A 27970-nucleotide genomic window follows, 5' to 3' on the forward strand; every position below is an offset into this window, starting at 1 on the left:
CATTCTCCCTCCCGAAGGTGGGGGGGGAGCAAATCCTTTCATCCACCAAGTGAAACTTCAACATACAGGGAGCAAGCCGAGGGGATACCAAAATACTCACCGCAGCCCACCATCTCTCACCAAGGGCAACTCCAGACTGGGACCAGCCCCTCTCCAGGAGACTGTGAGATGAGCCTGACCTTATACAGTTGGTACCTCTCAAGCTCACGCACTAGCTCTGGCTCTTTCCCTACCAGAGAGGTGACATTCCATGCAAACACTGCCCCCAATCTCTAAAGTTCCTCCTGTTGGTGGTGGGCCTACAGGAGGGTGGGCCCTTTTTTCCTTTAGTTTAGTTTTTTAAAATGTGCGCATGTGTCCTTAACCTTTCTTTCAACAGCTATTTAACTGTAAAACAGGCTGGTGCAATAATGTACACTCTTGCAGATGTTCATTATTAATATTTGCTTTATTTAATCAAAAAGTAGACAATCAGGGATGCAAGCACTGAAATTACAGATTGTTCCTCATTCTTTTTAGTTTTTAGTATCAACTCAAGAAAATAAGCAGATTAAATACTAACCATCAAGTTGTCAGTCAACATTACACCTCGAGTTTCAGTCTGAAATGACCTCAGTCATGATACTTTTGGTTTCTGTTGAAGAACGTCCATGGAAATGTTGATCCTCCAAACAGAGCAAGGCAACTGTGCAAACAAAATCCACCTCACTGCAGAAGCTGCTTGTCAGTTATTAAAGCTGAATAGAAGTCATAAAAAGTACTCTGATGATTATGACGATCAGCCATCCTGGAGCTTATATATCCCTATCCTGCACCTCAGCACTGGAATTGCTCAAGACACTGACTTGCCATTCAGATTTTCCCAGATGCCAATCCACTAGATGTGCCAGAACAAGCCCACCCAGAAATCTGCAATGCTTCAAGAGTTATGAGCTGGTTTGCCAGTTAGTGGGGATTTTGACCAAAACTGGACAGGTGGTTTGAATATTTTGGCTGATTGGTGTATATAACAATATTATCTGCATACCCTTCTTTTGACACATCCATCCATCCATGGTAATTTTTATTGTAATAAAAAGTTAAAATAGAATAATGCTTTAATAGGAAAACTGCTGCTGCTTACTTGTTTATTTCACCAACAAACACATCTCCACATTCCTGATTCAGCTACCTAGAACTTCTCTCGGGTCTTTGTAAAACAGCATGAGCGATGAGTGAGCAGGGCGGGTGGACAGGATGTGTGTGTAAATGTGTGCATAAACTGCTTGTGTGTGTAAGAGAGAATGAGACAGGCAGAGAAAGAGCTGAGAGAAAGGGAGGCGCTGCATTACCCGGCATACAGCAGCAGGAGCAGGCTGGGCTTAGGGATCTATTGTTCCCTGTTTTATTACCGCAAGAGCTCATTCGCACTCATTAAGTAGCCAGGGGAATAAGAGAAACACAGAGGGAGAGGAGAGCGTGAGGAAACCTCACCCTTGCTTGCTCAGGATTACTTCTTGGATGCGGTGGCGTGGACAAAGCAGAAAATTCACTTGAGTCCCGCTCTCTACCTTGTGGCCAGGCTCACATTTTCCTCTCGATTGCATTTGGAACAGCAGTATTTGCCGTGCAGTGGCCATGGGGATGGCCGGCAGAGGTATAAGGATCCAAGAGGTCTTGAAAGGAGCCCCACTCCTCTCTCTCTGGACGTTAGTGCTGCTGTTTTTATCCATGTGGGAACTGGATGCACAAACTGCAGTGGAAACTAGACCCATGTACATCTGGCGAACAGGTACAGTCCATCCTCTCTGCTCCTTCAGTCCTGGTCCCTGAGACACTGAGTGACTGGATGGATGTTCTAACCTTGCACTCTTGATGAAATATTCATATGCAAATGTTTGTGTACGTAACACAATACATAAGGGAAAATGAAAAGGGTGAACATGCTTTTTTTGTTTCTTTCACTTTTTGTGATTGGATCAATATATCTTATAAATTAATATTTTTTTCAAACCAAAAGTTTATTTTCTCATGGTCTTTTTGTGGTTAATGCACTGGAGCCATCTTGCTACACTAGAGTTTGATAACATATTTGCTGCAGTCCCTGAAGTGAATGGGTCTTTTGCCCCCGTTTGGGGGGTGGAGATGTGCATTGTGCTCCTGTCTTTTTGGCAGAGCCTCCCCCAGACAGAGACAGCTGGAACACTTTGATTGCCTTATGCTACTATTGGACTCATTTATCACGTTTTGAGATGTGTGCAATTGATAAGAAATTGTGTGTGTACCAAAGCTGCATATGTTACTATGTTTCTGAGTGGGGAAAATAGAAGCTAGCTGCAAAGGAAGCGACACAAATACAAATAGTAATTGACTACTGATGCAGGTGTTTTTGGTATCTGCTGATGACTTGTGAGTACAGCAGCTTTACAGTCTAAACACAATACAAGGATCCTCACTGCTGCTGTTTAGGGTGTTGCCTCTCACCATCCAAGGTTCATTCACTCTGTGAGAGCAGCACATGGTCAGAAGGACACAAGGGAGAAAGAGGGGAGGAGGATAGAGGAGGAGTGATGAAAGCAGGAATTGGGGGTGGAACCGTGTTGACCCATTGAGACAAATGTGCCCTTTAGGGGCAGCTGGAGATGAATGTTCTCTTTCTCTACTGTCTAATCTCTCTTTCTCTGGATCAATGTCCTGGTTTCACTGGGATTCTGCAACCGCTGTACCACCAGGGACTGATCAATGAGCATAACCCTGGCAATAAAGCTCATCCTGCATGAGATCAATTATGGCTTTTGATGAAGTCTAAAATATGATCTGCAATCATTTGTTTATAAAGAATAGCATGTGCAGCATAGTAATCATCCTTGGGGTTTTAAAGTCCAAGTGAAATAAAAATATTTCCAAAAGAATCTTAAAAAAACATTTTCTACAATGTTTGCATCTCCTAATTGGTTAAGATTTTGGAACCAGTCTGATGCCCAGATGTGTATTCGGGACACCAGGCAAAACATTCACAATAAATGATTCTTTTTTTCTTTATACCAGCATCTGTGTAACATCTATTGCTGTAAAGTTTCTTTTCATTTTTATGTAGAAAATGATGGTAGCAGGTTGATGGTATATGCACTTTCACCTGTTTTTGCTTTTGTTTGGTTAGCTTCCTCCTTAGTAGAAGTGAAACACCAGTATTGCTTAATGGTTTTTCTTTTAGAGCTGGTTTTATTTGACACTTGGACTACTTTCATTTAACGATTACCCTCATTTTACTTTCTGATTAGTTGGATTTATACATCAAAATCATCGTCTCTTTAATGGAAACCCTTCCTTTATTGCTCCTGAATTGCTCAGGTAATTTTGTTCTCAGACTGGCCTCTATTTATATTAATGTAGAATACTCATTTTGTTGTGTACATTATCAGTGGTTTAACACAATATAGGATGTAAAATAATTTTAATCAGGTCTGACTTCACAAGATAACACTAGACTAGACTGTGTGACTGTGTGCACTTAAAAAAAATCTTTCCTTAAAACCGAGACTTTGTTTGTATTATCTGGCAGTAAATGCACTCTAAAGAAATTCATTTCCTTTTTCTCCCAATCTTCTGCCAGCGGTTTACTCCAGTATAAAAACACAATAAGATAACACACAAATAGGTCACACTCACTATACGTTCTCATCAAAGATCATTTATTTATTCCTTCCATAGCTGCTGTTTACAAGCTTCATTGTTCACACCATGTGCAAAGGAATGGAAATCCTTTTGTATTATGTGCTGTACCTCCCACTGTGTTAAAGCAGCGGATGAGATTAAGGGCAGAGAAACCAGAGCAGATTGGCCAGACAAAGTTAACCTAGATACGGTATAGACATGTTTGTGTGGCGTCTCTCTTCTTGGCCTAAGTGTGTCTGTGCTTGGCACTTGGGTGCAGCTCTTGTCACCCTGACAGAACAATGGCAGCAGTGTAGAAAAAAAACAGTCAATGTTTTTGTGCATGCTGGGGTGTTACTGTCTAATCGGGTTTCTGTATGATAATAATAAATTCTCACTTCATCATTTTATTATTTTTTCATTTATTCCATGTTGTCAGATTAGGAGGTATCAAAACTGTCCATGCAGGGATGCTGGAAGCGTTCATGAGTACTCTTGGCATTGCTGATTCTTTCCCACATGCTCAACACAATACACAAAGCCACCGGCTGAGATCTCAGGAAAAGAGTTATTTTGAGTGTCAAATTGTGTATGAACAAATGTCCTGGTCACTTATAGGGAAAGGAATCGATTCCACTTGTGCCACAATCAGCTGATTTCAATGTGTGCCAGAGGAGGAGGATATTGTTACAGTCTATAGCATGGATATCAATATTATTTTACAATGGATGGGTACTATTTTATATTATTTTATATTACTTTATATTGCTTTCTCCTGGGAGTAATTAAGTAACACACACGTCTAATGCATGATTTTTTTTTTTTTTACAAGCTAACATTCATTAGCACAGTCTGTTTTTGACAGACTTCACCTAACCATGCAGTCTGCCTTAAGTCTGAACTGAAAAATGAAGAGGTGCAGCCCACTATTTTTGTCCATGGTGCAGATGGGTGGCTGAAATTTGCGACAGTACTAATGTGAAAGACATGGGTTCTCCGGTGACTGCAGCAATATGTTCAGAAGTGAACATGGAAATATTAATAAAGAATCTGTTAAATCATTCCCTGCAGGCCATTTTTAACCAGACCAAAAATGGACCATGAAACCAACAGATGAGTCATGAGCCTCCACATTACACCCATATGTATGGAATTTGGTGACAATGTGTAATTTGGCACAGTGTGATGTCTTTTGGCAGATGACTAGATTTGTGTCTGAGCGGGTCTGCAGTACAGAAGCCACAAACAGAAGGTTTGGGATCAGCTGGTCTTCCTCTTTAAATGTTATCTCCCTGTTTCCTCTCCAGTCAGTCACACAGCTAAAGACTTTCATTCATGACCACTTAGTGTCATCTTTTGTAATTTTGAACAAGAAAAACATCTGACACTGTTTTTGAAGTTATTACATGGCACAGATAACTTCAAAACAAATTTCAGATATTCAGTTTCTTTTCTTTTTGGGGGGCAATTATATAACTATATCGCTAAACCTTTCTGTTACCTTTGGAAACAATAAGAAACCTAAAACAACAAATTTAAGTTCGGCCTTTCACATAGTTAAGTCTTATAAATGAAGACAAACATAGAGGTCTGTATACAGCATCTATGTTTAACAGTTTTGATAAATTTTCAGACACTGCAGCAGCTCCTGGCAGTCCTGAAAACCGGTTACTGGTGCTTTATATGTCCACACTGCACTTACTCATCTGTTTAAAGCAACCTTTGAGCCATAAACACAACTGCCAGTGTAAGTGATGCAGTTGGGTGCTGCTTGGTCCACCGTGGAACAACAAAGGTTTCTGTAGAGCTGTACAAATCAGAGCAATGAAGGATGGAATTTGATGGGGCAGGTCATCTTGTCCAGACTCAGTCAGCTTCAGAAAGAAGCAATGAATGAAGGTTATTTAATGCTGTATAGATCACACACAGAGAGAATAACACTGTGTTGTGGCATTGTTCGCATGCAGCATGCAGCTCTGTTCAGGCTCTCTGCTGCAGATGCTCATCTCTATGTGGCACACAAAAGAGAGAAGAGGCTTCACCTCCAGTCACATGGCTTGCTTATTGTTCTGCTTCACCCCCACAAAATCAATCCCCCAACCTCAGCCCTCACCCTCTCTCAAGGTGACCTTTAACCTACAAGCTGAGAGGGGTCTTGAAAGTATAAACATTAAAAATGAGGCAGGAGTTGAAGCTGAAGCTGCTTCGCTGGATCAAGTGTTTCTCTAGGTCAAGTGCTTCATTCAGCTATTTACACTGGCCAGTTTCATTAAGCAGTTAAAAGATGACATAATTAATCATAACTAAGGATGATGTAATAAAAATATTTTGAATGTCAGGGTACCAGTACTGGCATCATCATCATTAATATTATTTTTTAAAACTGTCCCGTTTAAAGATTTCAGTTTCGTGAGGAAATATAGCCTACTTTGTTATATACAGTCTCTGTATTGGTCTTCCAGCTCAGTCTGATTTCAGTGTGGATGCTCAGGTATATATACTCCTCCACCAACATTGTATCCCAGATACAATACTCTTGTTCCTAGAGTATTTAAAAGTAGAATGGGAGGCAGAGCCTTCAGTTTTCAGGCCCCTCTTCTGTGGAACCAGCTTCCAGTTTGGATTCGGGAGACAGACACTATCTCTACTTTCAAGATTAGGCTTCAAACTTTCCTTTTTGCTAAAGCATATAGTTAGGGCTGGACCAGGTGACCCTGAATCCTCCCTTAGTTATGCTGCAATAGACGTAGGCTGCCGGGGATTCCCATGATGCATTGAGTTTTTCCCTTCCATATAAAGCGCCTTGAGGCGACTTTTGTTGTGATTTGGCGCTATATAAATAAAATTGAATTGAATTGAATTGAATTGAATTGAATTACAGACTGGTGTGTAGCTGTCCTGTTCCTTCAGATGTTGATCTCAATCTGTCTGATCTTCACCGTCACATCCTGAAGCAGACAGTTTCTCACAGAACACACCACGAAATAATCCAGGAGCACTTTATCCTCTTTCTCCTACCTGTCACTTATGCATCCAATAATTGGACATAGTTTACAGTAGTTTGAAAAACAGTTTGCCTTCTTGGTTTCCTAGTGTTTTGCATATTTGTCACACATGTTTCAGATCATCAAAAAATTTTTAATGTTAGACAAAGATAACCAGAGTAAATACAAAATGAGTTTTTAAATTGATTAAGGGAGAAATGCAATCCAAACCTACCTGGTCCTGTGTGGAAAAGTCATTGCCCTTCTTGTTAAGTCATGAATTAACTGTGATTAGCCACAGTTTTCAAAAAACTGACTTCAGTTTCACTAATCACACTTAGGCCTGATCACTGGAAGGCTTATTAAATCAGGAAATCACTTAAATAGAACCTGTCTGACAAACGGGAGCAGATCTCAAAAAGCAACACCTCATGCCACAATCTACAGAAACACCTGAAAACAAAGTCATTGGAAAGGGTTACAAAGCCATCCTAAGGCTTTGGGACTGCAGCGAACCACAGTGAGAGCCATTATACACAAATAGAGAAAACTTGGAGTAATTTTGGTAGGTTGGTCACTCCTAGGAAGCTTCACCACAGTTCCACGAGCACATCGCAGACTCAGGTGGTCACAAAATAACCTAGAACAACATTAAAGAAGGAGAAAACTACTGCAGATCAAAAAGAACACAAAGGCTTGTCTCAAATTTCCAAAAACATCTTGACTTGACTTTCGGGAAAATAGTCTGTAGACTAAAGCTGAACTTTTTGCAAAGCTTGAGACCTATTACTTCTGACATAAAACTAACACAGCATTTTAGAAAAGGAACATCATACCAACGGTACATAACGGTGATGTGACGGTCTGGGGCTATTTTGCTGTCACAGGACCTTAGAGGACTTGCTGTGGTAAACGGAACCATGAATTCTGAAGGATGTCGGTCTATCACTAAGTGACCTCAAGCTGAAGCACACTTGGGTTTTTGGATGATGATCCAAAACACAGCAGTCTACCTCTGAATGGCTTAAGAAATCAAACTGAAGACTGGAGTGGCCTAGTCTGAATCTGACTGGCATGCTGTGGCATCACCTTGAAAAGGTGGTTCATGCTCAAAAACCCTCCAGTGTGTCTAAATTATAGCAATTCTGCAAAGAAGAGTGGGTCCAGTGTTAGGTTTTTCCCCTTAATAATAAACACTTTCATTTAGAAACTGCATGTTGTGTTTTCTCATGTTATCGTTGTTTAATATTAACATTTGTTTGTTGATGTGAATCATTTAAGTGTGACAAACATTCAAGAAAAAAGGAAATCAGGAACAGGACCACACAACACAACTTTGTAGTTTATGCCTTTGTGCAGTGCTGAAAAGAAACCTGAGGTCGTTCCTGTTTTCCTCTTTCATTAACAAATAGGGAAATGTTCCAGCTTTAAAGGCCTTTTTCTTAAAGTCAGAGACATTTTTCCAGGAAAGACAAAGGGTTTCTAAATATGGAAACATTTCCTCTCCAGCTAATGTGTTATCTGCTCATTGCTCAGATGTATCTGGGGTGAGAGCAGCTAAAGTAAATACAGGACGAAGGTCATTTATGTTCATTTCACAGCCAGTTGCTAGCCCGTGTAGACCTTTGCACATCTATAGTACCTTGCTGCATTGAGAATATAAAGCAGATGTTGTGGAAGGACATTTTTAGCTCAAACTTGTAACGTACACCTGGTAGTTGGTGGGATCACAGTCGGATCATATTCACATCATAAACAAACCACTGGAGTTCATTTTGAACCGTACCTCGACCATGTCCTCCAAAGGGTCTCGGGTCACACCCCAGTGCGTTTACCCTGTTCGTACCTGCAACAAGGAGGAAAATGACCCAGAGTTCAATTTAAACGGACTAAAAACTGCAGATGTGAGAACATCCTTAAAAATCACCCACTATATCAACTTAATCTCAAGTGAACTCAGAGTCAGATAAATAGTCTGTATTTTTCAGTGACAATGTAGACGTAAAGAGGAAGGTTTTCACATCAGTTCTAACATTCTTTATAAGTTTGGTTGTTTAATAGAATAGAGCCTTTCTGTCACTCCTCCTTGGTCTCTGACTAAGCTTATAATCAGGGGTGTGTTAGGTGAACTTAGTTCTGGTGCAATAGGCATAGGCTGCTGTACATTACACTTATGAAAAATGGTTTAACTCAAGACAAACTTGAGTTAACAGTAACATGAATGCCATCTCTCCCAATATGATCAGTTTGTTCCCAGAAAATTTGCCAATTATTTATAAACAGTGTTGAATGCAATGTAGTACTATAATTACAATACACTTACAGTTTTGTTGATACTTGCATAACAAAGGTTGTTCCGTTATCTGCACGCTGGGTGAATTGAAAAGGAACAAAACACATAAACATGCTTTCTCAAGTGTGCTACAATCAGCTGATTTCACTGATGTGCTGGAGGAGAAAAATGGTGGCGTAGTCCACAGCTTTTCAGGAGAGGAGATATGAACATTATTTTCACTGAATACAAGAAACCAGCCAACTGCCACCAGGACACAAACATTCATCTCTACAGAGAGTATGCTAACACAAAGCTACCCACAAACCCAGAGTGTTGTTAAAACTGAGTGTATAAAGACCCCAGCAGCCACAGTTTTGTCTTGAACATGTAGCAAACTCAGTGAAAAGCAGTCAGGTTTGTAGCGTTGCATCCTCCATTTGTGCAGTGCTGTGAAAAGTGATTTATTAGGCTTTTGCATATTTGTCACACTTACATGTTTCAGATCATCAAACAAATTTCAGTATTTGAAGTTTTTAAATGTTGATTTCATTTACTGAGGGAGAAAAACCTATCCAAACCTGCCTGGCCCTATTTAAAAATTATAATTGCCTTCTAAACTTAATAACTGACTTCTTTCAGCAACAACTACAGTCAACTGTCTCCAATAACTGGCAGTGAATCTTTCACATCACTGTGTAGCAATTTTATCCAACTCTTCTTTGCAGAATTGCATCTACATGTTTCTATTTTATATGTTAACGTTTCTGGGCTTGCTTTCAACCTTGCTTTGTGTTGCAAAAATAACAAGTAATCTGTAATACATACCCAACACTGTTTATGAAGCTCAGGACGAAGGAATGATGCCATGCAACTGTGTATGTTATCACAGCTCAGGGGACCAAAAAAAAAAAAACTTGTGTGTTACCAAGTTGGGATAATCCATTAGAAATCTGAATGGGCTGGTGATTTACCACATGCTTGTTTGTCAGGCTATGCTTCCTCCCTACAGTCACCAAGTGTGGCGTCCCAGCTTCTTGAGAAAACCTCTACCTGGTTAGTGGCAGCTGAACACTGCAAAAACTCAAAATCGTGTACCAATCTTGCAATCTTGAACCAAGTATATTTGTCTTATTTGTCAAAATAATCTCATCACACTTAAAATAAGACACAATCAGCTACAGAGTAACATTTCAGTAAGCTATAGGAGCTTGTTTTTAGACAGATAATTTTTAATTGTTCCATTGGCAGATTTTTTCACTTAATACAAGATAGTTTTGGTTGGAATAAAAAAATCTGCCAATGGAACAAGAGAGTGAGTGTCTCTAGCTTTTAGTGTTTCTAAAAAAATAAAATAACAAGAGGTCACTTGGTGGTCTCTGCTTGTGTTTGTATCTTAGGAACTCATTTAGTGGGTATGCCTGGGTCCCAGTGACATCACCAAGACGCTGAGCATGAGAGTCACTTGTAAAAAAGATATTGGCATCATCCACAAATCATATGAATCTCAGTATGTCTGAGACTCTACATATGGTGTTTATATATCATTTGAATAACTTTGGACGTAGCACGGTCGGTGCTAGGTCCAAGCAGGAAGCTCAGAAAGCTTTTAGATCTTGTGTCAGCTGAGTGTCATTTGAAGGTGAATACTAATAGAGGTGGGCCTTTAGAAGATGCCAGGTGATGAAAAGCTCTTTACACTTCTTAGGCCAATCTGCTGGCATGCTCCCATTGCTTACCAGAAGGTAACAGGTTTAGCTGAGAGCAGGAACACATCGCTAATCTCTAGGATGTGCAAGTTTGCCTTCAGTGCTTTGTGTCAGAGAAGCTCTATAAGACGGGCAGTTTTGTGTATTTGAATTCAAACCATTACCTCTTCCCAACCCAATATTGCAATTTTGTTTGCTAAAACAAAAATATCTAACTAGTATTTATATGCAAGTATTTGTTTCAGTACTTCAATGTTTTTTCTGGCAATGCTGTTTGTAAAAAGGAACTGATTTTTGGCTTCAGCAGGTCCTATATGTCTACTGCAGTGAATCCATCCATTTTTTGTTTAAAGAAAGATTTGACCACGACCACTGATTTGATTTAGGGAATGTTCACAGTCACCAGAAGAAGCCACCTGTACTGGAAAGCCTAACAAGTCTTATATGGCTCAACATTTTCAACATTTTCAACTACATTTTCATTTAGAATTGATGGTTAAAAAAGCATCAGAATTATAAGAGCATCCTTTAAATAATTTTGCTGACTTTATGACCCACACAAATGATTTAGATTTTAATGTTGCTTATTGTGAATTTGATGAACCCTGTGGTCTCATCATCCATTCTTTCTAAAGACACCCTTGATAAAATCACTTAGTTGCCCCTTACACTGTAATCTCATTTATCAGTCAAACTCATATGTATATTTTGTCCTCTTTTCTGTCTGTTAAAGAAGAAAATCATATGAAAAATGTAAAAATAACAACAAACAAAAACAAAAAACAAAAAAGCAGTGAAGCGTGTGCCTGGGTCAGTTCTTTCTCCATTTGTCTTCCAGTTCTCCTTCTTGAAGTATTGTCTGTGAGTTGTGGGTGCTTCCACCTTTCTCCAATTATTGTGTTTTTTCTAAATCAATAATATATCTTTCTTATCTATGACTCCTTCCTTATGATAGCAGAGATACAGGATTTTACCTTTTCCAGGAATTGTATCCCCAAATATCTGTTTCATCAGTTCACTAATTGTTCCTCAGAACACGTTTAGTCTTTGTTACTTCCAGAATACGTGTGTGGCCAACATTATGGAGCCCACACTCTCTCCAGCATTTCTGTGTTTCCTTATCTATTTGCTTTTAAATCTTGGCGTGAATATATATCGGACCACGTTTTTCCAGGTAAACTCCTGGATTCTCCGACTGGTGGTTGTATGACATGCTATGCACATATTTTATCCCAGTTTTATTCTCTAATTCAGGGTTGTCCAAACTATGGCTCGCGAACCAACTGCAGCCCGCCAAACATTTTTAATTGGCCCGTTCTAAAAATATAACAGACTATGGTTCACACACAACATTTGTGCTTAACTGTATTGCACTTCTTAGCTTCAGCATTAGGTGGAGTCACTGTCAAGCAAGCAATGAAAGAAAAAACTGGCTCAGGGTCACCAGAAATGGCAGCACGAAAGAAATGCAAGATCGCAAGTGAGTGCAGAAAATTTTAGAGTAGGTGGAAAAATGAATATTTTTTCATGGAAACCAAGGGAAAGTGTTTGTTTGATTTGCCATTCTGCAAATCACAGCCTGCTAACCCAGCAAAATATTTTTTTTCCCAAAGAGCAGCTAGTACCAAAGCCGTATGTGTGCATGAAAGCATTCCGGGCAAAGCTGCGTCTCTTCAAGTCACATCTGTGCACCTTCAGTGGCGCGCATGTCTCCATGCTGACCAAAATCAAATGGTCATTTCTGAATGTCAAGCTCTTTGTCGTCCTGTAGGGATCCACCTGAATTTCCTTCCTGTAGTCGTCTCTTGACTGTATAGGATATGTACAGGAATCATAACTTTCCCTTAATATCTTTATTTTTGCATTGAATCCAAATTTTTTCAATGTTATGTTTTTGAAATTGACAATTTACCCAATCAAATGCCTTTTAAGCATCAATGCTCACTACTGCTCAGGTTTTCTGTTTGGCACAGTTCTCCAAATGTTACCATGACCTTGGTGGCCTTTTATATAGTCTGTCTGGTCTTCATCTTTTTCTGATATCAATGTGTTCATTTTTTTCCGAAATGATTGACGTATATATTTTATAGTCTATATTTAACATGGAGATGGCACAAACTACAAGCCAGTCTTCCTTATTCTTTTTTGGTTTCGGTATTACTGTGATTATCACTTCTGACCATGATGGTGGCATCTTATCTTTTTGAGTCCAGTTGAAAGTGGCGTGAAGTACTGATATTAATTCTTTGTTAAATATTTTGTACTATTCTTTGGGTTACTCCTCACTACCAATTGGTTTTTTATTTTTTTTTATATTGTTTATTTTTTCCTCTGTAATTTCTGATATATTTCATCTTAAAAAGTTCCACTGATGGTAGAGCCAGTTGCTCTAAAAAGCCATTCATTGTATTATCTTTCTCAGCTGGTGGTGGTGTATAGAGGTGGTTATAGTAATGATGAAATGTCTTTTTTCAGTTTATTTGAGTGTGGGTCTTTAATTTTGTGTACTGTGTTTCTCTCCTGCTTTTTCTTTATTCATCTTGGTAGACATTTTGTTTATTCTTGGCCCATTTCATAGGAACGCCTCTTTAAAAATAGATGCTTCTTTTCCACCTCTTCAAGTAGAACATAATTTTTTTTCTTTTCAGTTTCTTTAATCTGGCTGTGGTCTGTCTGATCGTTACTGTTTTTAATTTTTCTGTCTAATTCCTGTAAGGTTTCTAAATTTTATTTATTTGTTTAATATCTTGGTTTTTTGTTTCTTTGTTTTTTGGGAGTCATTGTTTTTAGTTTTCCATGATTAACTGCACATTATCACTAATTGTGAAACAATTGTGCCTGCTGGAATCAACTCGCTGAAACGAGCTGAAAATTGTAAAAGTATTACATGTAAATCTTTTAAGCCCCAAGGTGTTTTACAAGTATTATATGTACACAAATTACAGTTACTACTCTTAGTTAAGAGTGATGTGAAGACTTATTTAACTTCTTAGCATCTTTAGAGTAAAAACTGAAAAGAAACTTTACAAATCTTAAAATGAGGTTCTTGCTTATCACAACTATGCAAAAAGTAAGAACCTAAAGCTTTTTTAAATGAAGAACAATATAAATGATTAAACAAAGACACTTGTACACATGTTTGCACATTAACAAAGCACACACCACTTATTCTCAGAACATGTTGACTCATACATGGTGATCCCCAACGTTACGGTCACAAAACCTTGAAGCTCTTAAAAGGTTCTGCTTCTAAGATGTGTCACTGCCACAGTTCCTTAAAGCAGCTGTTATTCCATCCTTATAATTGTCATGCTGTCACATTCCAGCATTGTGTCAGGTTATTTGTTCTTGAACTAGGGAGAGCATTGTGTCTGCAGGTCTGCAAGGAACTCCCAGCCTATTGACGTGACTGCATTCTGTGTGTGTTTATGTGTCTGGATAACAGCTAGTATATTTATTCCACAAAATAATATGGTCTGCATGCTGCGCTGTCCTATGTCCCTAGCAGTTCCTGAGGTCATGTGATCAGGGCTTTCTTGTTTTTCAGCATACAAGGCTGAGAAAAAAATCATCGATAGTAAGTAGGTGGAGCACTTGTCAGCCCGTGACACTTACCCACATAGCAAAATTGTTATGGTCCGGATCTGGCCCACACAATGTGCTTACACATGGCCCACATACCACAAAGAATGACGGCCCTTTGGTGGCCCAGGTCTGCTTTGCCAGAGGTGGCCCACACATGGGCCAGCACAAGGCCAGTTGCAGGCACACTGCTGGCCCTGTGCTGGCCCAGAACAGTTTCAGCTCTGGCCTCAGATATCAGCCTAATGTGTACCTTAATCAAGCCATGTAATAACAACATGTGCCAGAACATAATAGTGCAAAAATAACACGACAAAACTCTTCTCAGACAGTGAATGGACTGATTCTAGTATAGCATTTTTCTACTCTCCCAGATTACTCAAAGTGTGATATACAACATGCCACATTCACACACTTTCTCTAAACTGAGTGCTTCCTAACTACATTCATACACATTCACACTCCTGACATGCAGACTGGAGGAGCCAGGGATCAAACCACTAACCTTCTGATCAGTAGGTGACCCGCTCTACCTCCTGAGCTACAGCCACCCAGTGGTAAACATGAGTAAACCCTCACTAGGTTTTGGATGAAGTGTACACTCACAAACCTGTCAACCCTGCATTTGAAACGTTGGCTACCATAGCAGTATAGTATTGCAACAAGGCATTTGGGTCTTCTAACTAAAATAGGAAAATAGGAACATAAATAGTGCCATCATTGCCAGACCTGGCCCACATCTGGTTGACATACACCCTGCCATGACACCAGTCAGTCAGAAGTGCCAGCTTGATGCCAGATCCGGGCCAGACCTGTTTTCTATGAGCCTGGGCCACATAAACCAAACCATAATCGAGCCAGATGTGGCATGCCATCACATAAACAGTGCCATCTATGCCAGGCCTGGCCCACATCTGGATGACATACGTCTTATCATGCCGGAAGTCAGCCAGCAGTGCAGGCTTGATACCAGATCCGGGCCAGACCTGCTTGCTATGTGGGATGGAGCTTGCACCTAACAGTTAATTTCATTGGTCACGCTGGTATTATTCCTGTGGGTGTGAAGTGCTACCAACATGGACTAAGATGGACCTTCATTCTCATATTTCTAGCCTCACAACAGCATACAGGGAGTGCAGAATTATTAGGCAAATGAGTATTTTGTCCACATCATCCTCTTCATGCATGTTGTCTTACTCCAAGCTGTATAGGCTCGAAAGCCTACTACCAATTAAGCATATTAGGTGATGTGCATCTCTGTAATGAGAAGGGGTGTGGTCTAAAGACATCAACACCCTATATCAGGTGTGCATAATTATTAGGCAACTTCCTTTCCTTTGGCAAAATGGGTCAAAAGAAGGACTTGACAGGCTCAGAAAAGTCAAAAATAGTGAGATATCTTGCAGAGGAATGCAGCAGTCTTAAAATTGCAAAGCTCCTGAAGCGTGATCATCGAACAATCAAGCGTTTCATTCAAAATAGTCAACAGGGTCGCAAGAAGCGTGGGAAAACCAAGGCGCAAAATAACTGCCCATGAACTGAGAAAAGTCAAGCGTGCAGCTGCCAAGATGCCACTTGCCACCAGTTTGGCCATATTTCAGAGCTGCAACATCACTGGAGTGCCCAAAAGCACAAGGTGTGCAATACTCAGAGACATGGCCAAGGTAAGAAAGGCTGAAAGACGACCACCACTGAACAAGACACACAAGCTGAAACGTCAAGACTGGGCCAAGAAATATCTCAAGACTGATTTTTCTAAGGTTTTATGGACTGATGAAATGAGAGTGAGTCTTGATGGGCCAGATGGATGGGCCCGTGGCTGGATTGGTAAAGGGCAGAGAGCTCCAGTCCGACTCAGACGCCAGCAAGGTGGAGGTGGAGTACTGGTTTGGGCTGGTATCATCAAAGATGAGCTTGTGGGGCCTTTTCGGGTTGAGGATGGAGTCAAGCTCAACTCCCAGTCCTACTGCCAGTTTCTGCAAGACACCTTCAAGCAGTGGTACAGGAAGAAGTCTGCATCCTTCAAGAAAAACATGATTTTCATGCAGGACAATGCTCCATCACACGCGCGTCCAAGTACTCCACAGCGTGGCTGGCAAGAAAGGGTATAAAAGAAGAAAAACTAATGACATGGCCTCCTTGTTCACCTGATCTGAACCCCATTGAGAACCTGTGGTCCATCATCAAATGTGAGATTTACAAGGAGGGAAAACAGTACACCTCTCTGAACAGTGTCTGGGAGGCTGTGGTTGCTGCTGCACGCAATGTTGATGGTGAACAGATCAAAACACTGACAGAATCCATGGATGGCAGGCTTTTGAGTGTCCTTGCAAAGAAAGGTGGCTATATTGGTCACTGATTTGTTTTTGTTTTGTTTTTGAATGTCAGAAATGTATATTTGTGAATGTGGAGATGTTATATTGGTTTCACTGGTAAAAATAAGTCATTGAAATGGGTATATATTTGTTTTTGTTAAGTTGCCTAATAATTATGCACAGTAATAGTCACCTGCACACACAGATATCCCCTAAAATAGCTCAAACTAAAACAAACTAAAAACTACTTCCAAAAACATTCAGCTTTGATATTAATGAGTTTTTTGGGTTCATTGAGAACATGGTTGTTGTTCAATAATAAAATTATTCCTCAAAAATACAACTTGCCTAATAATTCTGCACTCCCTGTAGGTTATTACTGAAAGATTTTAAGATGGATTTTAAAGGTCAGTAGCTACAGGGGGCACACAAGAGACTGAAACTGGCAACACATAAGTTGACAAATTCTACTGAACACAAATGTGTGAAGGCACAAAGTAACACCAAAGGTTTTATTAAAAATTCCATCAGATTTACTGTGATCCCAGTTGAATCTTTGGGAAGCCGTTCTGATTCCCTACAACCAAACTGTTTTACGGGATCTTAATGAAGACTTAACTTTAACTGGCCCTGCTGTGCTTTGTTCTAAAAGAACAACCCTGAGCTACCCTTTATCACTGTGCTTTTACAATAAATGTTTAGGAAAGAGTCTAATCTTAATATAGTATTAAGCATTATAGCATTATTAAGAGTTATACAGCATGTGGTGTCCACACGGGAGCTTTTTTTTTTAACTGGTTGTAAAGTTGTATTTTTTGAAATTGCTGTTTCGCTACGTTTAGGCACCAAAGCACTAAAATAATGTTAACTGTGTAAATTAGACCCCATATTAGAAAAGGTTATTTTTGAGTCTAGCCAGAGGATAATTGAAAAAAAACCCTGCCTAATGCAGGGATGAAAGATTCTTGGTTATGACCCAAGATCATGTGGATCATGTCTGTGTGAGTGTGTGTGTGTGTGTGTGTGATTAGTGTCAGTAAATTTGTGTGTGTCTGTGATTATGAGATCTGGTTAAGATCTTTGTAAATATTCGTAAATAGTTTTGTAAATTAGACAGCTCTTATTCTTTCACTGTATGCATTGAACAGTGCAGCAGCCTTGTAGGAGTGATAAGGTTAGAAAACTTTGTTTTGTTTGACGTGTATTTTGTGCAGGGCAGATTAGGGACCTTTAGAGATCTTTTGTGTGTTATTTTGGCATAGCCCAGAGTTTTTTGGCTCTTTCTTGGGTTGAGGTGGAGTGGGGAGTTTCTTGTTACGCTGAGGTTACATCCAGGCCTGGGGGTTTCATACCTTGCCATGAGCTGTACAAACCCAACCCCCTTTTTGTTGCTACACAGTGGGCACACTTCTTTCCGCATTTCCATTCATAATGTGCATCATGTGCTGCAGAATAGTTCAATATATAGACACGTTTTAGAGAATCATGCTGCTGAGAGAGCAGAAAGTTTTACATTGTGAACTCATCATGATTATTAAAACCTAACAGCCATTCGACCTTGTTGCTACTTGCGATGAGCTATTAGACAGCACCCAAACAACAAATAGGGAGGTGGCTAAAGAAATTTGTATGAGCTGCTTTAATCCTTTGTTCAGACAGAGTGTTTCTCCCCGAGGTCCAGTACAATGGAAAACAAACAGCAGCAGCTCTGAAGATGTCCTTACAGGACATTCACTGAATAACAGCTGGTGTTAATGGTAACTATAGGATGTTCACGGTCAAACAGAATAGAACCACACTGATGCAGTTATTATTGCACAGATATTACCCACAGTTGTTCCTGATCTGGTTCCTTTTGTTTTACTTTTACTCATTACTTCACAAATTCCCTAAATGTCAGACATGGATACAATGTGAAAAATTGAAAACATCAATGTTGTTGCCATGTTTGCTCAGTCTCTTTCTTATTGAAGAATTATGAACGTTGACCTTAACTGAGGCAAGTGAAGCCGGCAGTTTGTTAAATGTTGTTCGGGGTACTCTTGTGATCAGTCATTGATGAGTAAAATGAAAAATTCTGGTAGGCCAGCTAATGCTTGGAAGGCAAACCATTATTCATGTTTTTCTCCATTTGTAAAAAACGGCTCTCAGTATGTTAGCTGGAGTCCTGAATTTTAGAAATGATGATTGAGTTCCTTTAGATCACAGCATATGTTGCCTTTTGAGATATTTTAGCCTGTTTCACTTTTTTCTGACATGTTGTTGAATCAAGAGGACTGGCAGTCATCAGGCCTGGGTGTGGCTATAGAAATGAAACTCAACGTTCCAGAAAATCACAGTTAATCACAGTTAATTCATGATTTAACAAGGGGGGCAATTACCTTTTCACATAGGGCCAGGTAGGTTTGGATAGCTTTTTAAAACTTTTTCACTTTCAATCAATGAAATAGTCACATTTTGCAAATTTGCAAATAAAACTAAGAAATCAGGAAGGAGAAAATACCTTTTCACAGCACTACAGTACCTCATATAGATATAAACACACTGATCAGTGTGTTTATATCTATATGAGGTATACTATGTAGCTTTGCAACATAATATGTTGCAAAGCTACCCCTTCTCTAAGTGAATACTGCTGCATAACAGTTTTATGTTAAATCAAAGTTTTAGACAATGGGAAATACTGAACCAAATAAATTTGACTTTGAGTTTTTTGTGCTAAGCTGAAGGTAGTTTTTCAAAATATCATGTCTGAAGCTCTACATCCTCATGTTTTAAAAAATAAAAGACACATCCCGACACATCTGAACGTTCCTTTAGAGGCTGTATCAGTAAGGCTGATTCTCCACAGCAGAAATTGGCAGACCTGCTTCACATGGCGCCCCTCCCATTTGTTAAGAATAAAAAAAGATAAATGTAAAAAGCGGTGACAGTCCATAAATCTTAAAATTTCACACACAGGCTGTTAAATGATGAGATAAGAGATGGAAATAAAAACAACCCAGTAAATTACGTGCTTAAGTTGTTAAGCTACGTTCACGTTCAGTCTGTCGCATCATAAGCAGCATTTGTCCATCCTACATATCCTATGCATATTGTGTTTTCCTCTGTCCTGCTCAGAATGTCCCATGCTTCCACCCCCAAACTCCATCGGGAGCACTTATGGGCATTGTGGGTAATTTCAAGCCGCCGGTATAATTAAATTCAGTGCTGACAATTGAGATGGGGTTGTGGTGATGAAATAAATGTGCAGTCTCAGGGTACTAACCACAGGGAGAGCCTACTGTGTGACTACAGAACGCTGGGTTTCCTCCAGCCAAGTTAATATCCAAGCTACTCAGGCATGAAAAGCAATATTAGCCAATTAACTATTGTTCTTTATTACTGCTTCCACAATGGGGTAGTTGGATGAAATAAATGGCTTATCAAAGGCTGAGCTATGGAGCAAGTTGTTGTAGTATTTTTTAAATACTGGTGTTCACAAAAAAATAAATAAATAAAATAATTAAAAATGTGGTTCTGAGGCAGTCTTTGTGGTTATTTAACACTATTTATTTTAAACTTTAATCCTCCCTGAAGTCTCTACTTATTGATCCGGTACATGAATGATTTCTGTTCTGGACTGTCTGCTGAAGTCCATCGAGCAGGTTGGGGAGAAGAGGATGTTGTCTAAGCTAACATCCAACATCCATCCGTCTTCCTTTTATATTTTATTTTCCCTTACTGTAAGAGCTCTGTAACACCGAAATTTCTCATTCATGGGATAATAAAGATTTATTCTATTCTATTCTATTGTATTCTATTCTATTTTATATTCTATCCATCGAAAAATAAAAGCTACACTTCAGCTTTAAAATAAAGTGCTTATGTTATGTAAAACACAAGCAAATCAAGAAATGTGTTTAACTATTTGATACAGAAAAAAAATCATAAATTATTTCTTTTGTGATAAATTCATTCACATATGAGCATCTTTTTTAACAGACCAAATTGTTTCCCTATTTAATGTATTTAGATAAAGCTATAGATAAAACAGTGTTGTATTATATGCTCAGCCTGCTCTCTGGTTGTGCCTTTGACATGGAAAATGTACATGGTCTTTGCTAATGTTTGGATATGTGTTTATCACCCATCTAAACATTGTAAATGCTAGGTTTTCATCCAGATCATTGTAAGGGGATGATATGAGATGATGCATCATTCATGTTCATCATGTGTTGAGGAGTCTTTGGAAATTGGCCTATCCTGTCGTGGATGTGTTGCATGTGTTACAGAAAAGAACATTTATTCAATCATGTAAATTCAGCGGTCCCCAACAATGTTGGTCAAGTTACTTGAAAAAAGTAATTATTTATTAATTACTGATTACTTCTCCAAGAATGTAATCCTGTTCCTTTACTGATTACTTATTTTCAAAAGTAATGAGTTACTTTATTACTTAGTTAGTTACTTTTTAAAAACATGATACAGAACCTGAATACGTAATAAAGCTACAGACCTTTCAGCCCAATTCTATTTTTTCTGCATAATCCGTCATATAAAATTGATTCAAATGAAAAAGTCTCTTTTTAAAACTTGTTTGATTAGTTTTAATCTTTTAACTTTATGCACATTGCATCAAGCAAAAATTAAATTGTATGTAACAATTATATACAAGTTTTCTTGCAAGTGTACAGCAGACGCTAATGTTTTTGTCACTTTTTACTGACTAAAACCTAAAGTAATGTAAGTACATCTACTATGGGCAGAAATCTGTGCCATCAGAAACTGAATTTGAATAAGTTAAATTTGAATTTGAATTGCTCAGATTGAATCTGAATTGTAACTTGAATAAATGCTTTTGAAAACTGAATTTGAATTAGTCTAATTTGAAATTGAATTTATGGTTTGAAAATGAATTGATTTGCTTTGAAACTGTATTTTATCCTTTAAAAATTTAGCTCTCGAATAATTTCAGATTCACTTCTCACCAATCAGTTTCAGTTCTACAATTCAGTTTTTTGGAACTTACATCCAGTTCCGGTTCAAGAGTAAACGAGCGCAGATTAATAGAACTGCGTTTTACTAGCGGACCGAAAGTGTTACTGACGGGAGCGTCAGCATCTTGAGCTGAATTAAGACTTCAGAAGTCATTCAAAGCAAATGAATTCATTTTCAATATATAAAATTCAATTTCAATTTAGTGATGATCATTTTCAAACCATAAATTCAATTTCAAATTAGACACCCCACTTTTCAGTTATTTATTTGTAAAAAATGTTTGGAATCATGTATGATTTTCGTTCCACTTCTCACGTGTACACCACTTTGTATTGGTCTTTCACGTGGAATTCCAATAACATTGATTCATGTTTGTGGCTGTAATGTGACAAAATGTGGGAAAGTTCAAGGGGGCCGAATACTTTTGCAAGCCACTGTATATGTGTTCAGTCTGAGTCACACACAGGCCTCAAAATAAGAAGATTTTATGACTTGCACTGCAGTTTCTACTATGGAGACAATGCTGTAAATGTTTTAATTGGGTTTCCTCGTGCTGTTTAGACAAAACAGTTCAGTTATACAGCTGGAGCAAGTTATAGAATCATTTCCTCTTTAGTAAGATGGGTAACATTGTAAATAAATAAGACGGTACCTTCCCAAAGGAAAAAGTACTATAGCTTACTAGGGTATATTAGACTTACCAGTTACTATATACAGTAATGGACTTCTATACATTTTACATCAGATTAAAACTTTGGGTGTAAGATTCAGATAATTATTTATTAAAAGCTAGACATTTTAAATGAGAATAAGAAAGAAAAGTATGTCTTTGTGCCCCTTTTCCCTGTTCATGCCCTATCGGCCCCCTGGCTAAACTTTGCTAGATCCGCCCCTGCACAGTTACCAGCCGTCAGCTACGTAGAAAAGGATCCTGGTGTAGAAAGTAATATTAAATAAATTCTAACAACAGCTTATCAAGCTTAAACGTGCTGCTGTTGTTCAGCCGCTGGTTTCCTCTTTCTGGCGCGAAGTGGGCCAAAAACAAAGAAGAGAGACGGACTCGCGACAGAAAAGCCGATCAGCTGATCATTGATCAGTTTCATGATTGAAGTAGCAGCAGGAGAGGGAGAGAGAGAGAGAGAGAGGCAGTCGCTCCATATATCGGTTGTTAAGCTTAACGTGGGAACGCTTTACAAACATTCAGAGATGAACTTACACACTTGCTTTACTTCTCTCTGGGATAACTTCTTCGGAGATGAAATGCTGGTTTGGTAGCGAGGCTACAAATACACACAGCCGCTCTATCACGTGACGCACACTGCTCCGACGTGCTACGGTTATGAGCCGAGTTACGCCGTGTTGCAAGTTTTGTGAGATGTTTTTTTGATATTTAATGGATCGATTACATTGTTTATTTCTCGCCGATATCCGATCCAGTAATTTAGGTCAGTATCGGACCGATACCGATACGTAATATCGGATCGGTCCATCTCTACTTTATACAGCAATGAATTTTCTAGATTTATTCCCATATTCAGAGTTCTCCAAACACAGCCATTACAAGATTGTGTCTTCTTAATTTAATTACAATTTTAGTTTTCTGAGGTTGGTAATTATACGCTCTTGTTGCAAAGGCAGCATCTAATTCTTAATTTTTTTTCGTTCTAATAAGTGATTTTTCTTTATCTTTCAGTAAGAAATATTGTCCTCCTAATTTTTTGTGTGACTTTTTTCGGTGTCAGAGCGATAACAGCTGGTGCATGATCACTGATAGTGATAGGTTTAATATGAGTGTCTGTGATAACCATCATGATGTGAATGTGAGTGGTGTACTGGCAAAAACAAAATGCCTGAGACCATCGCAAAGACAAGAATCTTTCAGCTAATGTTAAAAAATGTCTGTAGACTGCAAATGTTGTCAGATACATGTAATATTCATAAATCCATATTTTGAATAGATAAAAAAATAATAGATAAATTATAGTGTTGTATATGTGTACACATGTTTTGAACATATATATGAGTCTGACAGCTAATACCTGCCTATAAGTAATTTAGCTGATTAGCAAATTTTAGCCTCATTTCTCTGGAACTTCACAAAGTTTCCATGTTTCCAAGTTTCCATTCCAAATCTCAGTGTGTTCATGTTTAGCTAACTGTTGGAGTGCTAGGCGCTCACTAAAGATGTGCACATGTATGTGTCTGTGCTGTATGTTTGTGTAGTAAATCCCAGCATTGAAGGTAGAACAAGCATAATTCTGAGTGCAAAGACAAGAGAAAAGAGGTGAAAAGTGACATAAGTGAAACAAAACAGTGCAGCCATCAAAGAATAATTCCAAAGTAACTTAAAATCACAACAATAGCAAAGCAAAAAAAAAAAAAACCCCAAACAAAATATGCTATTAAACCAGTGGAAAAGGAAAATAAAAAGGAAAGAGTCACAAAGGGCTTTGTGTGGATATAGATAACCTGACACAAGATCAGTACAGCCATGGAGTGGTGTTCCGATCACGATAGAGCTGTTGATGTGCAGATTATCAACTGTGATGACAGCTCGGGAGTTTCCTTGGATGAAATTCTTCTGGATCAGAAACAAGACTTTCTGTAGCATCAGGGAAATTGAATTTTAACGCTGAAGTCCATTCGTCTTGATTCCTGGCCACTGGTCTTCATCAGTTCTTTTTTCTGATGCATTAAATAAAGAATATAAGCAGTTAGCAGTTCGGAAATAATCCTGAAGTGCTCTGTACATCCAAATTCCTGCTCATATGGAGATATATCTCATGTCATATCAAATGTGCAGCTCAATTCAAATAAATCCACAATATTGCATTCATGTAATAATATGACATTTCCAAGCTATAAGATCTGTGTTCTCAGTGACAGTCGTGCAAATGGAATTCTTCCTGAAAGCTGTTCAGTGTGGTAACTCCTTGCATGAAGGCCAGTGGAAAATAGATTTGCACTCTGTGACTTAATATAGTTCTTCAAATGGAAGAAAACCAGATCAGTCATCAGAGAGGGTGACAGTAGCCAAGTAAATGTGTTAAAGCAGCTGAGCCTAGAAATCATCTGTGGGGTGCACATACCAACCCTCCTGGCATACTGAGCTGAGCTCCTCACTGGCAACATGAAGCTAAATATATCACATGCAGTGTGTGAGTCTATGGTGGGCTAATCAACACCTCCTCCATTCATCCATCAACCTCCACACCCCTCCACCTTCCTACCCTCATTTCTTCAGTGCTCCCTTACATGCCACTGGACCCCATGTGCTCTACTTACTGCCTGACAGTGTTGGGCAAGTTACTTTGAAATAGTAATTCAATTATAGTTACTAGTTACTTCTTCAAAAAAGTAACTGAGTTACAATATTCTAAAAGTAATTAATTACTTGGAAAAGTAACTATTGCGTTACTTTAAAAAAAAACAAAGAACGTGTAACCCTCTGGGGTCCAGGGTATAATTGGCCATTTTTTACTACTCTTGATTTTCTCTCCACATTTTACCTTTAAAAGCTATTTACTTTGCCTTGTTTGGTATCATTCTTTTTAGCGCAACCTCGCGTGCCTGAATTTACAGTTATGTTCTCATTTTCTCATACTGTATAACCAGAATTGATCTAAAATCAGACAAAAAACATAAAATCAGAGTAGAAAAAGTTATATTTTTACTGTAACAACCATAAACATCTTTAATGAATCATATTTCATAACTTCAAATGCAAATATTAATTGTCAATTTTAAAATCCTATGCACAAGTTTTGCAAACAACAAAGTTATTTGCATCCATTTACTTTTACCCTTTTTTAAATAACCATTTCAAACTATTTACAGAACAATCAGCTGTTCTTCAATAAGATGCCACAAATTATTTGTGCCACTCCAAAAAAATAATTTCTGTCCACTATAAAGGAGAACATCACAGCCTGATACCTGCAGGTCTGACAGCAGCAGGTGTATCACTGCTGTTTCTACCTGGAGACAGCAGTCGCCTCATTGTTCTGACACACAACACAAAACTATCCACAACACTACACACTAACTACACAAGACAACACATTAACTACACACTCCAAACACGCTAAACGTCACAAATCTCACATCTCAAAACTCTCTCTCTCTTTTCCTGCTCTCTTTCTCCCTCTCTTTCTCTCTCTCTTTCTCTTTCTTTCTCTCTCTCTCTCTCTCTCTCTCTCTCTCTCTCTCTCTCTCTCTCTCCGTCACTCCTAAAACTTTTTTGTTTTTTTTTTTGCTCATAAGCAGAGAGTGCTTGCTAGCGCTAACGTGGCGAAACTATTGAGGAAAAAACGCCGCGTATATCTTGTTTATCATGACTCTGGTTTTACGTGGCCTATCAACACAATTTATAAACTGGTATATATCACCATGTTGCTTTGTCATGTGATTAACTTACCACGACTACTTTATTCTTCCTCAGTCAAACAGCAGCACTCATGCGATTGTTTTGCCCCCTGAGCTCCAGGTGTTGTGCTAGACAGTGATCGTGATTACCGTCCGCGGGAGCGCGCAGCTGCTTAAAGCTGTAGCGTCCAGATTACTTACAGCTACTTCCTGCAGCTGATATAAGATGCGGTAAGCTGAACACAGCTTCAACGTGTGTTTGTTGAAAAATAGTAACGGACCGCGTTTCCTTGTTAGTAACTGTAACGCCGTTGTAACGATAGGAATAGTAATTAGTTAGATTACTCGTTACTGAAAAAAGTAACGCCGTTACTTGTAACACCGTTATTCCCATCACTGCTGCCTGAGCAGGAGGTGGTGGAGAAGAAGCCAGGGATCCCTGGTTTATTTTCCCAGACCACCTTTGGTATTTCTTTTGCACTTCTTTTACATACCTCACAGCAATAGTTGACTAATGGATTTTAAATATCACATTAAAATACATATATATTTGACAATGTGTCACATTTACACTAAAAACGAACCAAATTAATGACACCATCTTTGTATATTTACGAGGTGGATGATATGGCACAGAAACACACAGTGAGGTGAGCTTAAATAGAACTTGGTTTGGTTTTTATTTCTTTCAGCTGCATTCAGATAAAATTCTTCGATGCTTCACTCTAAGAAATAAAATGTTGTATTTACTTAATCAAATTATGGCAACCGGTGCCACAAAACTCAGTTGTTTCAATGGGAAAAGTAATTACAATTAATTGCAATTATATGCAATTAATTGTTTGATATTTTAAGTAAATCTAACTAAGCTTTGTTAATTAAATGCTGAAGGTTATAGTTAAATGACATTAACTTTACATCTACCGAAAACAGATTCAATTAACTTGACATGATTAAGTTTAGCTTGCTAAAGCTAAATGATGATTTTTGATAGTCAAAGGTTATGTTAACTGTAGACTGTAGCTGAACTGTTTAAGTCACTTTAATACATCTGACGTTATTAAACTCGGGTTTAGAAAATTGTCCTGCAAGGAATTTAACAAATTCTTCATTGTGCATTGAACTGGGACTATCATAAATTCAAAAAGAAAAACATGCACAAAACTGTACTGGTAGTTAATACATACAATGTGTACTGATTAAAATAAGAAAAAAAGTATATATTTACAAAAACTGAATATGTACCCCAATATATTCCAAGTGAAGAAAAATAAAGATGCATAAAAATAAAAGATTTTTTTTATTGATAAATGTCTCACTTTACTATCTTCTATCTGATAATCAAGTTTCGTCATTTTTAAAGGTTTTAGTCTCAAACCTGAATCAGTTTAAACCAGCACAACTGGGCTCTACTCCAAAGGTTTAAGTCATTTACATTTAGACTGTCACTCTGTCACTTTAACACAACTACAGTCGTCTGTAACACCTGCTGTTAGAAATGATGAGCTCACATCAGTCACTTTATGTTTTCTCATTCTTATCTCACTAAAATTCTTCCTGTAAAAGAAAGATACTTAAGTTGTCATGAAGTGTAAATATTTGTAAAGAGGAAAAGCACAAAGTGGAGAGAACTGACGTGAATCTCTCTGTGCTGATTAGTGTAGTAAAAGTTTCTGTATAAACTGATTTTCAAGACAGATTTCATCTTGACTTGTCTGTGATATTAAATGAAAACCATATAGAACAGTTACAACAAAGAGGAACACATTTCTGATAAAACAATGTATTTGTGACATTCTAACATGAATGAATGAATTAAATAGTACAAACTAACATTGTTATTATACCCATCTAAATCATCAGTAAACCTTGTGGTCAAACCTTGTGGTCTATCAGGTTATCTTCTGCACATTTGTTTCTGAGTTGCTTGCTTGTCTATTAAAGAAAAGATGCATGGTTTGACATGGCATGTCTTAATAAAACAGTCCCACCCACCCCCATCTCCTCCTTTGTCTAATCTCACCTCACCCCGTCTGACATTTAAGAAATCTATCCAACCATATCCTACCCAACCCCCACAGCACCGCCACCATTGCTGCCACTGCTTTGTTCCCTGGCAGTAGGCAGAAG

The 27970-nt window shown here is 38.5% G+C and overlaps 1 protein-coding gene across 1 annotated transcript in view; it reads left to right on the plus strand.

Moving 5' to 3' along the window:
- Positions 1–1651: 1651 nt before the first annotated feature.
- The window catches only part of LOC116335010 (thrombospondin type-1 domain-containing protein 7A-like), a 255565-nt gene continuing 229246 nt past the window's right edge, over positions 1652–27970 (plus strand). Inside the window, exon 1 of the mRNA XM_039605075.1 lies at positions 1652–1771. Within this exon, the coding sequence (XP_039461009.1) occupies positions 1711–1771 (61 nt within the window). The 5' untranslated portion in view covers positions 1652–1710. The remainder of the gene's footprint in view (positions 1772–27970) is intronic.

This window comes from Oreochromis aureus, linkage group 22 (assembly GCF_013358895.1).
Source record: "Oreochromis aureus strain Israel breed Guangdong linkage group 22, ZZ_aureus, whole genome shotgun sequence".
NCBI classification, from domain to species: Eukaryota; Metazoa; Chordata; class Actinopteri; order Cichliformes; family Cichlidae; genus Oreochromis; species Oreochromis aureus.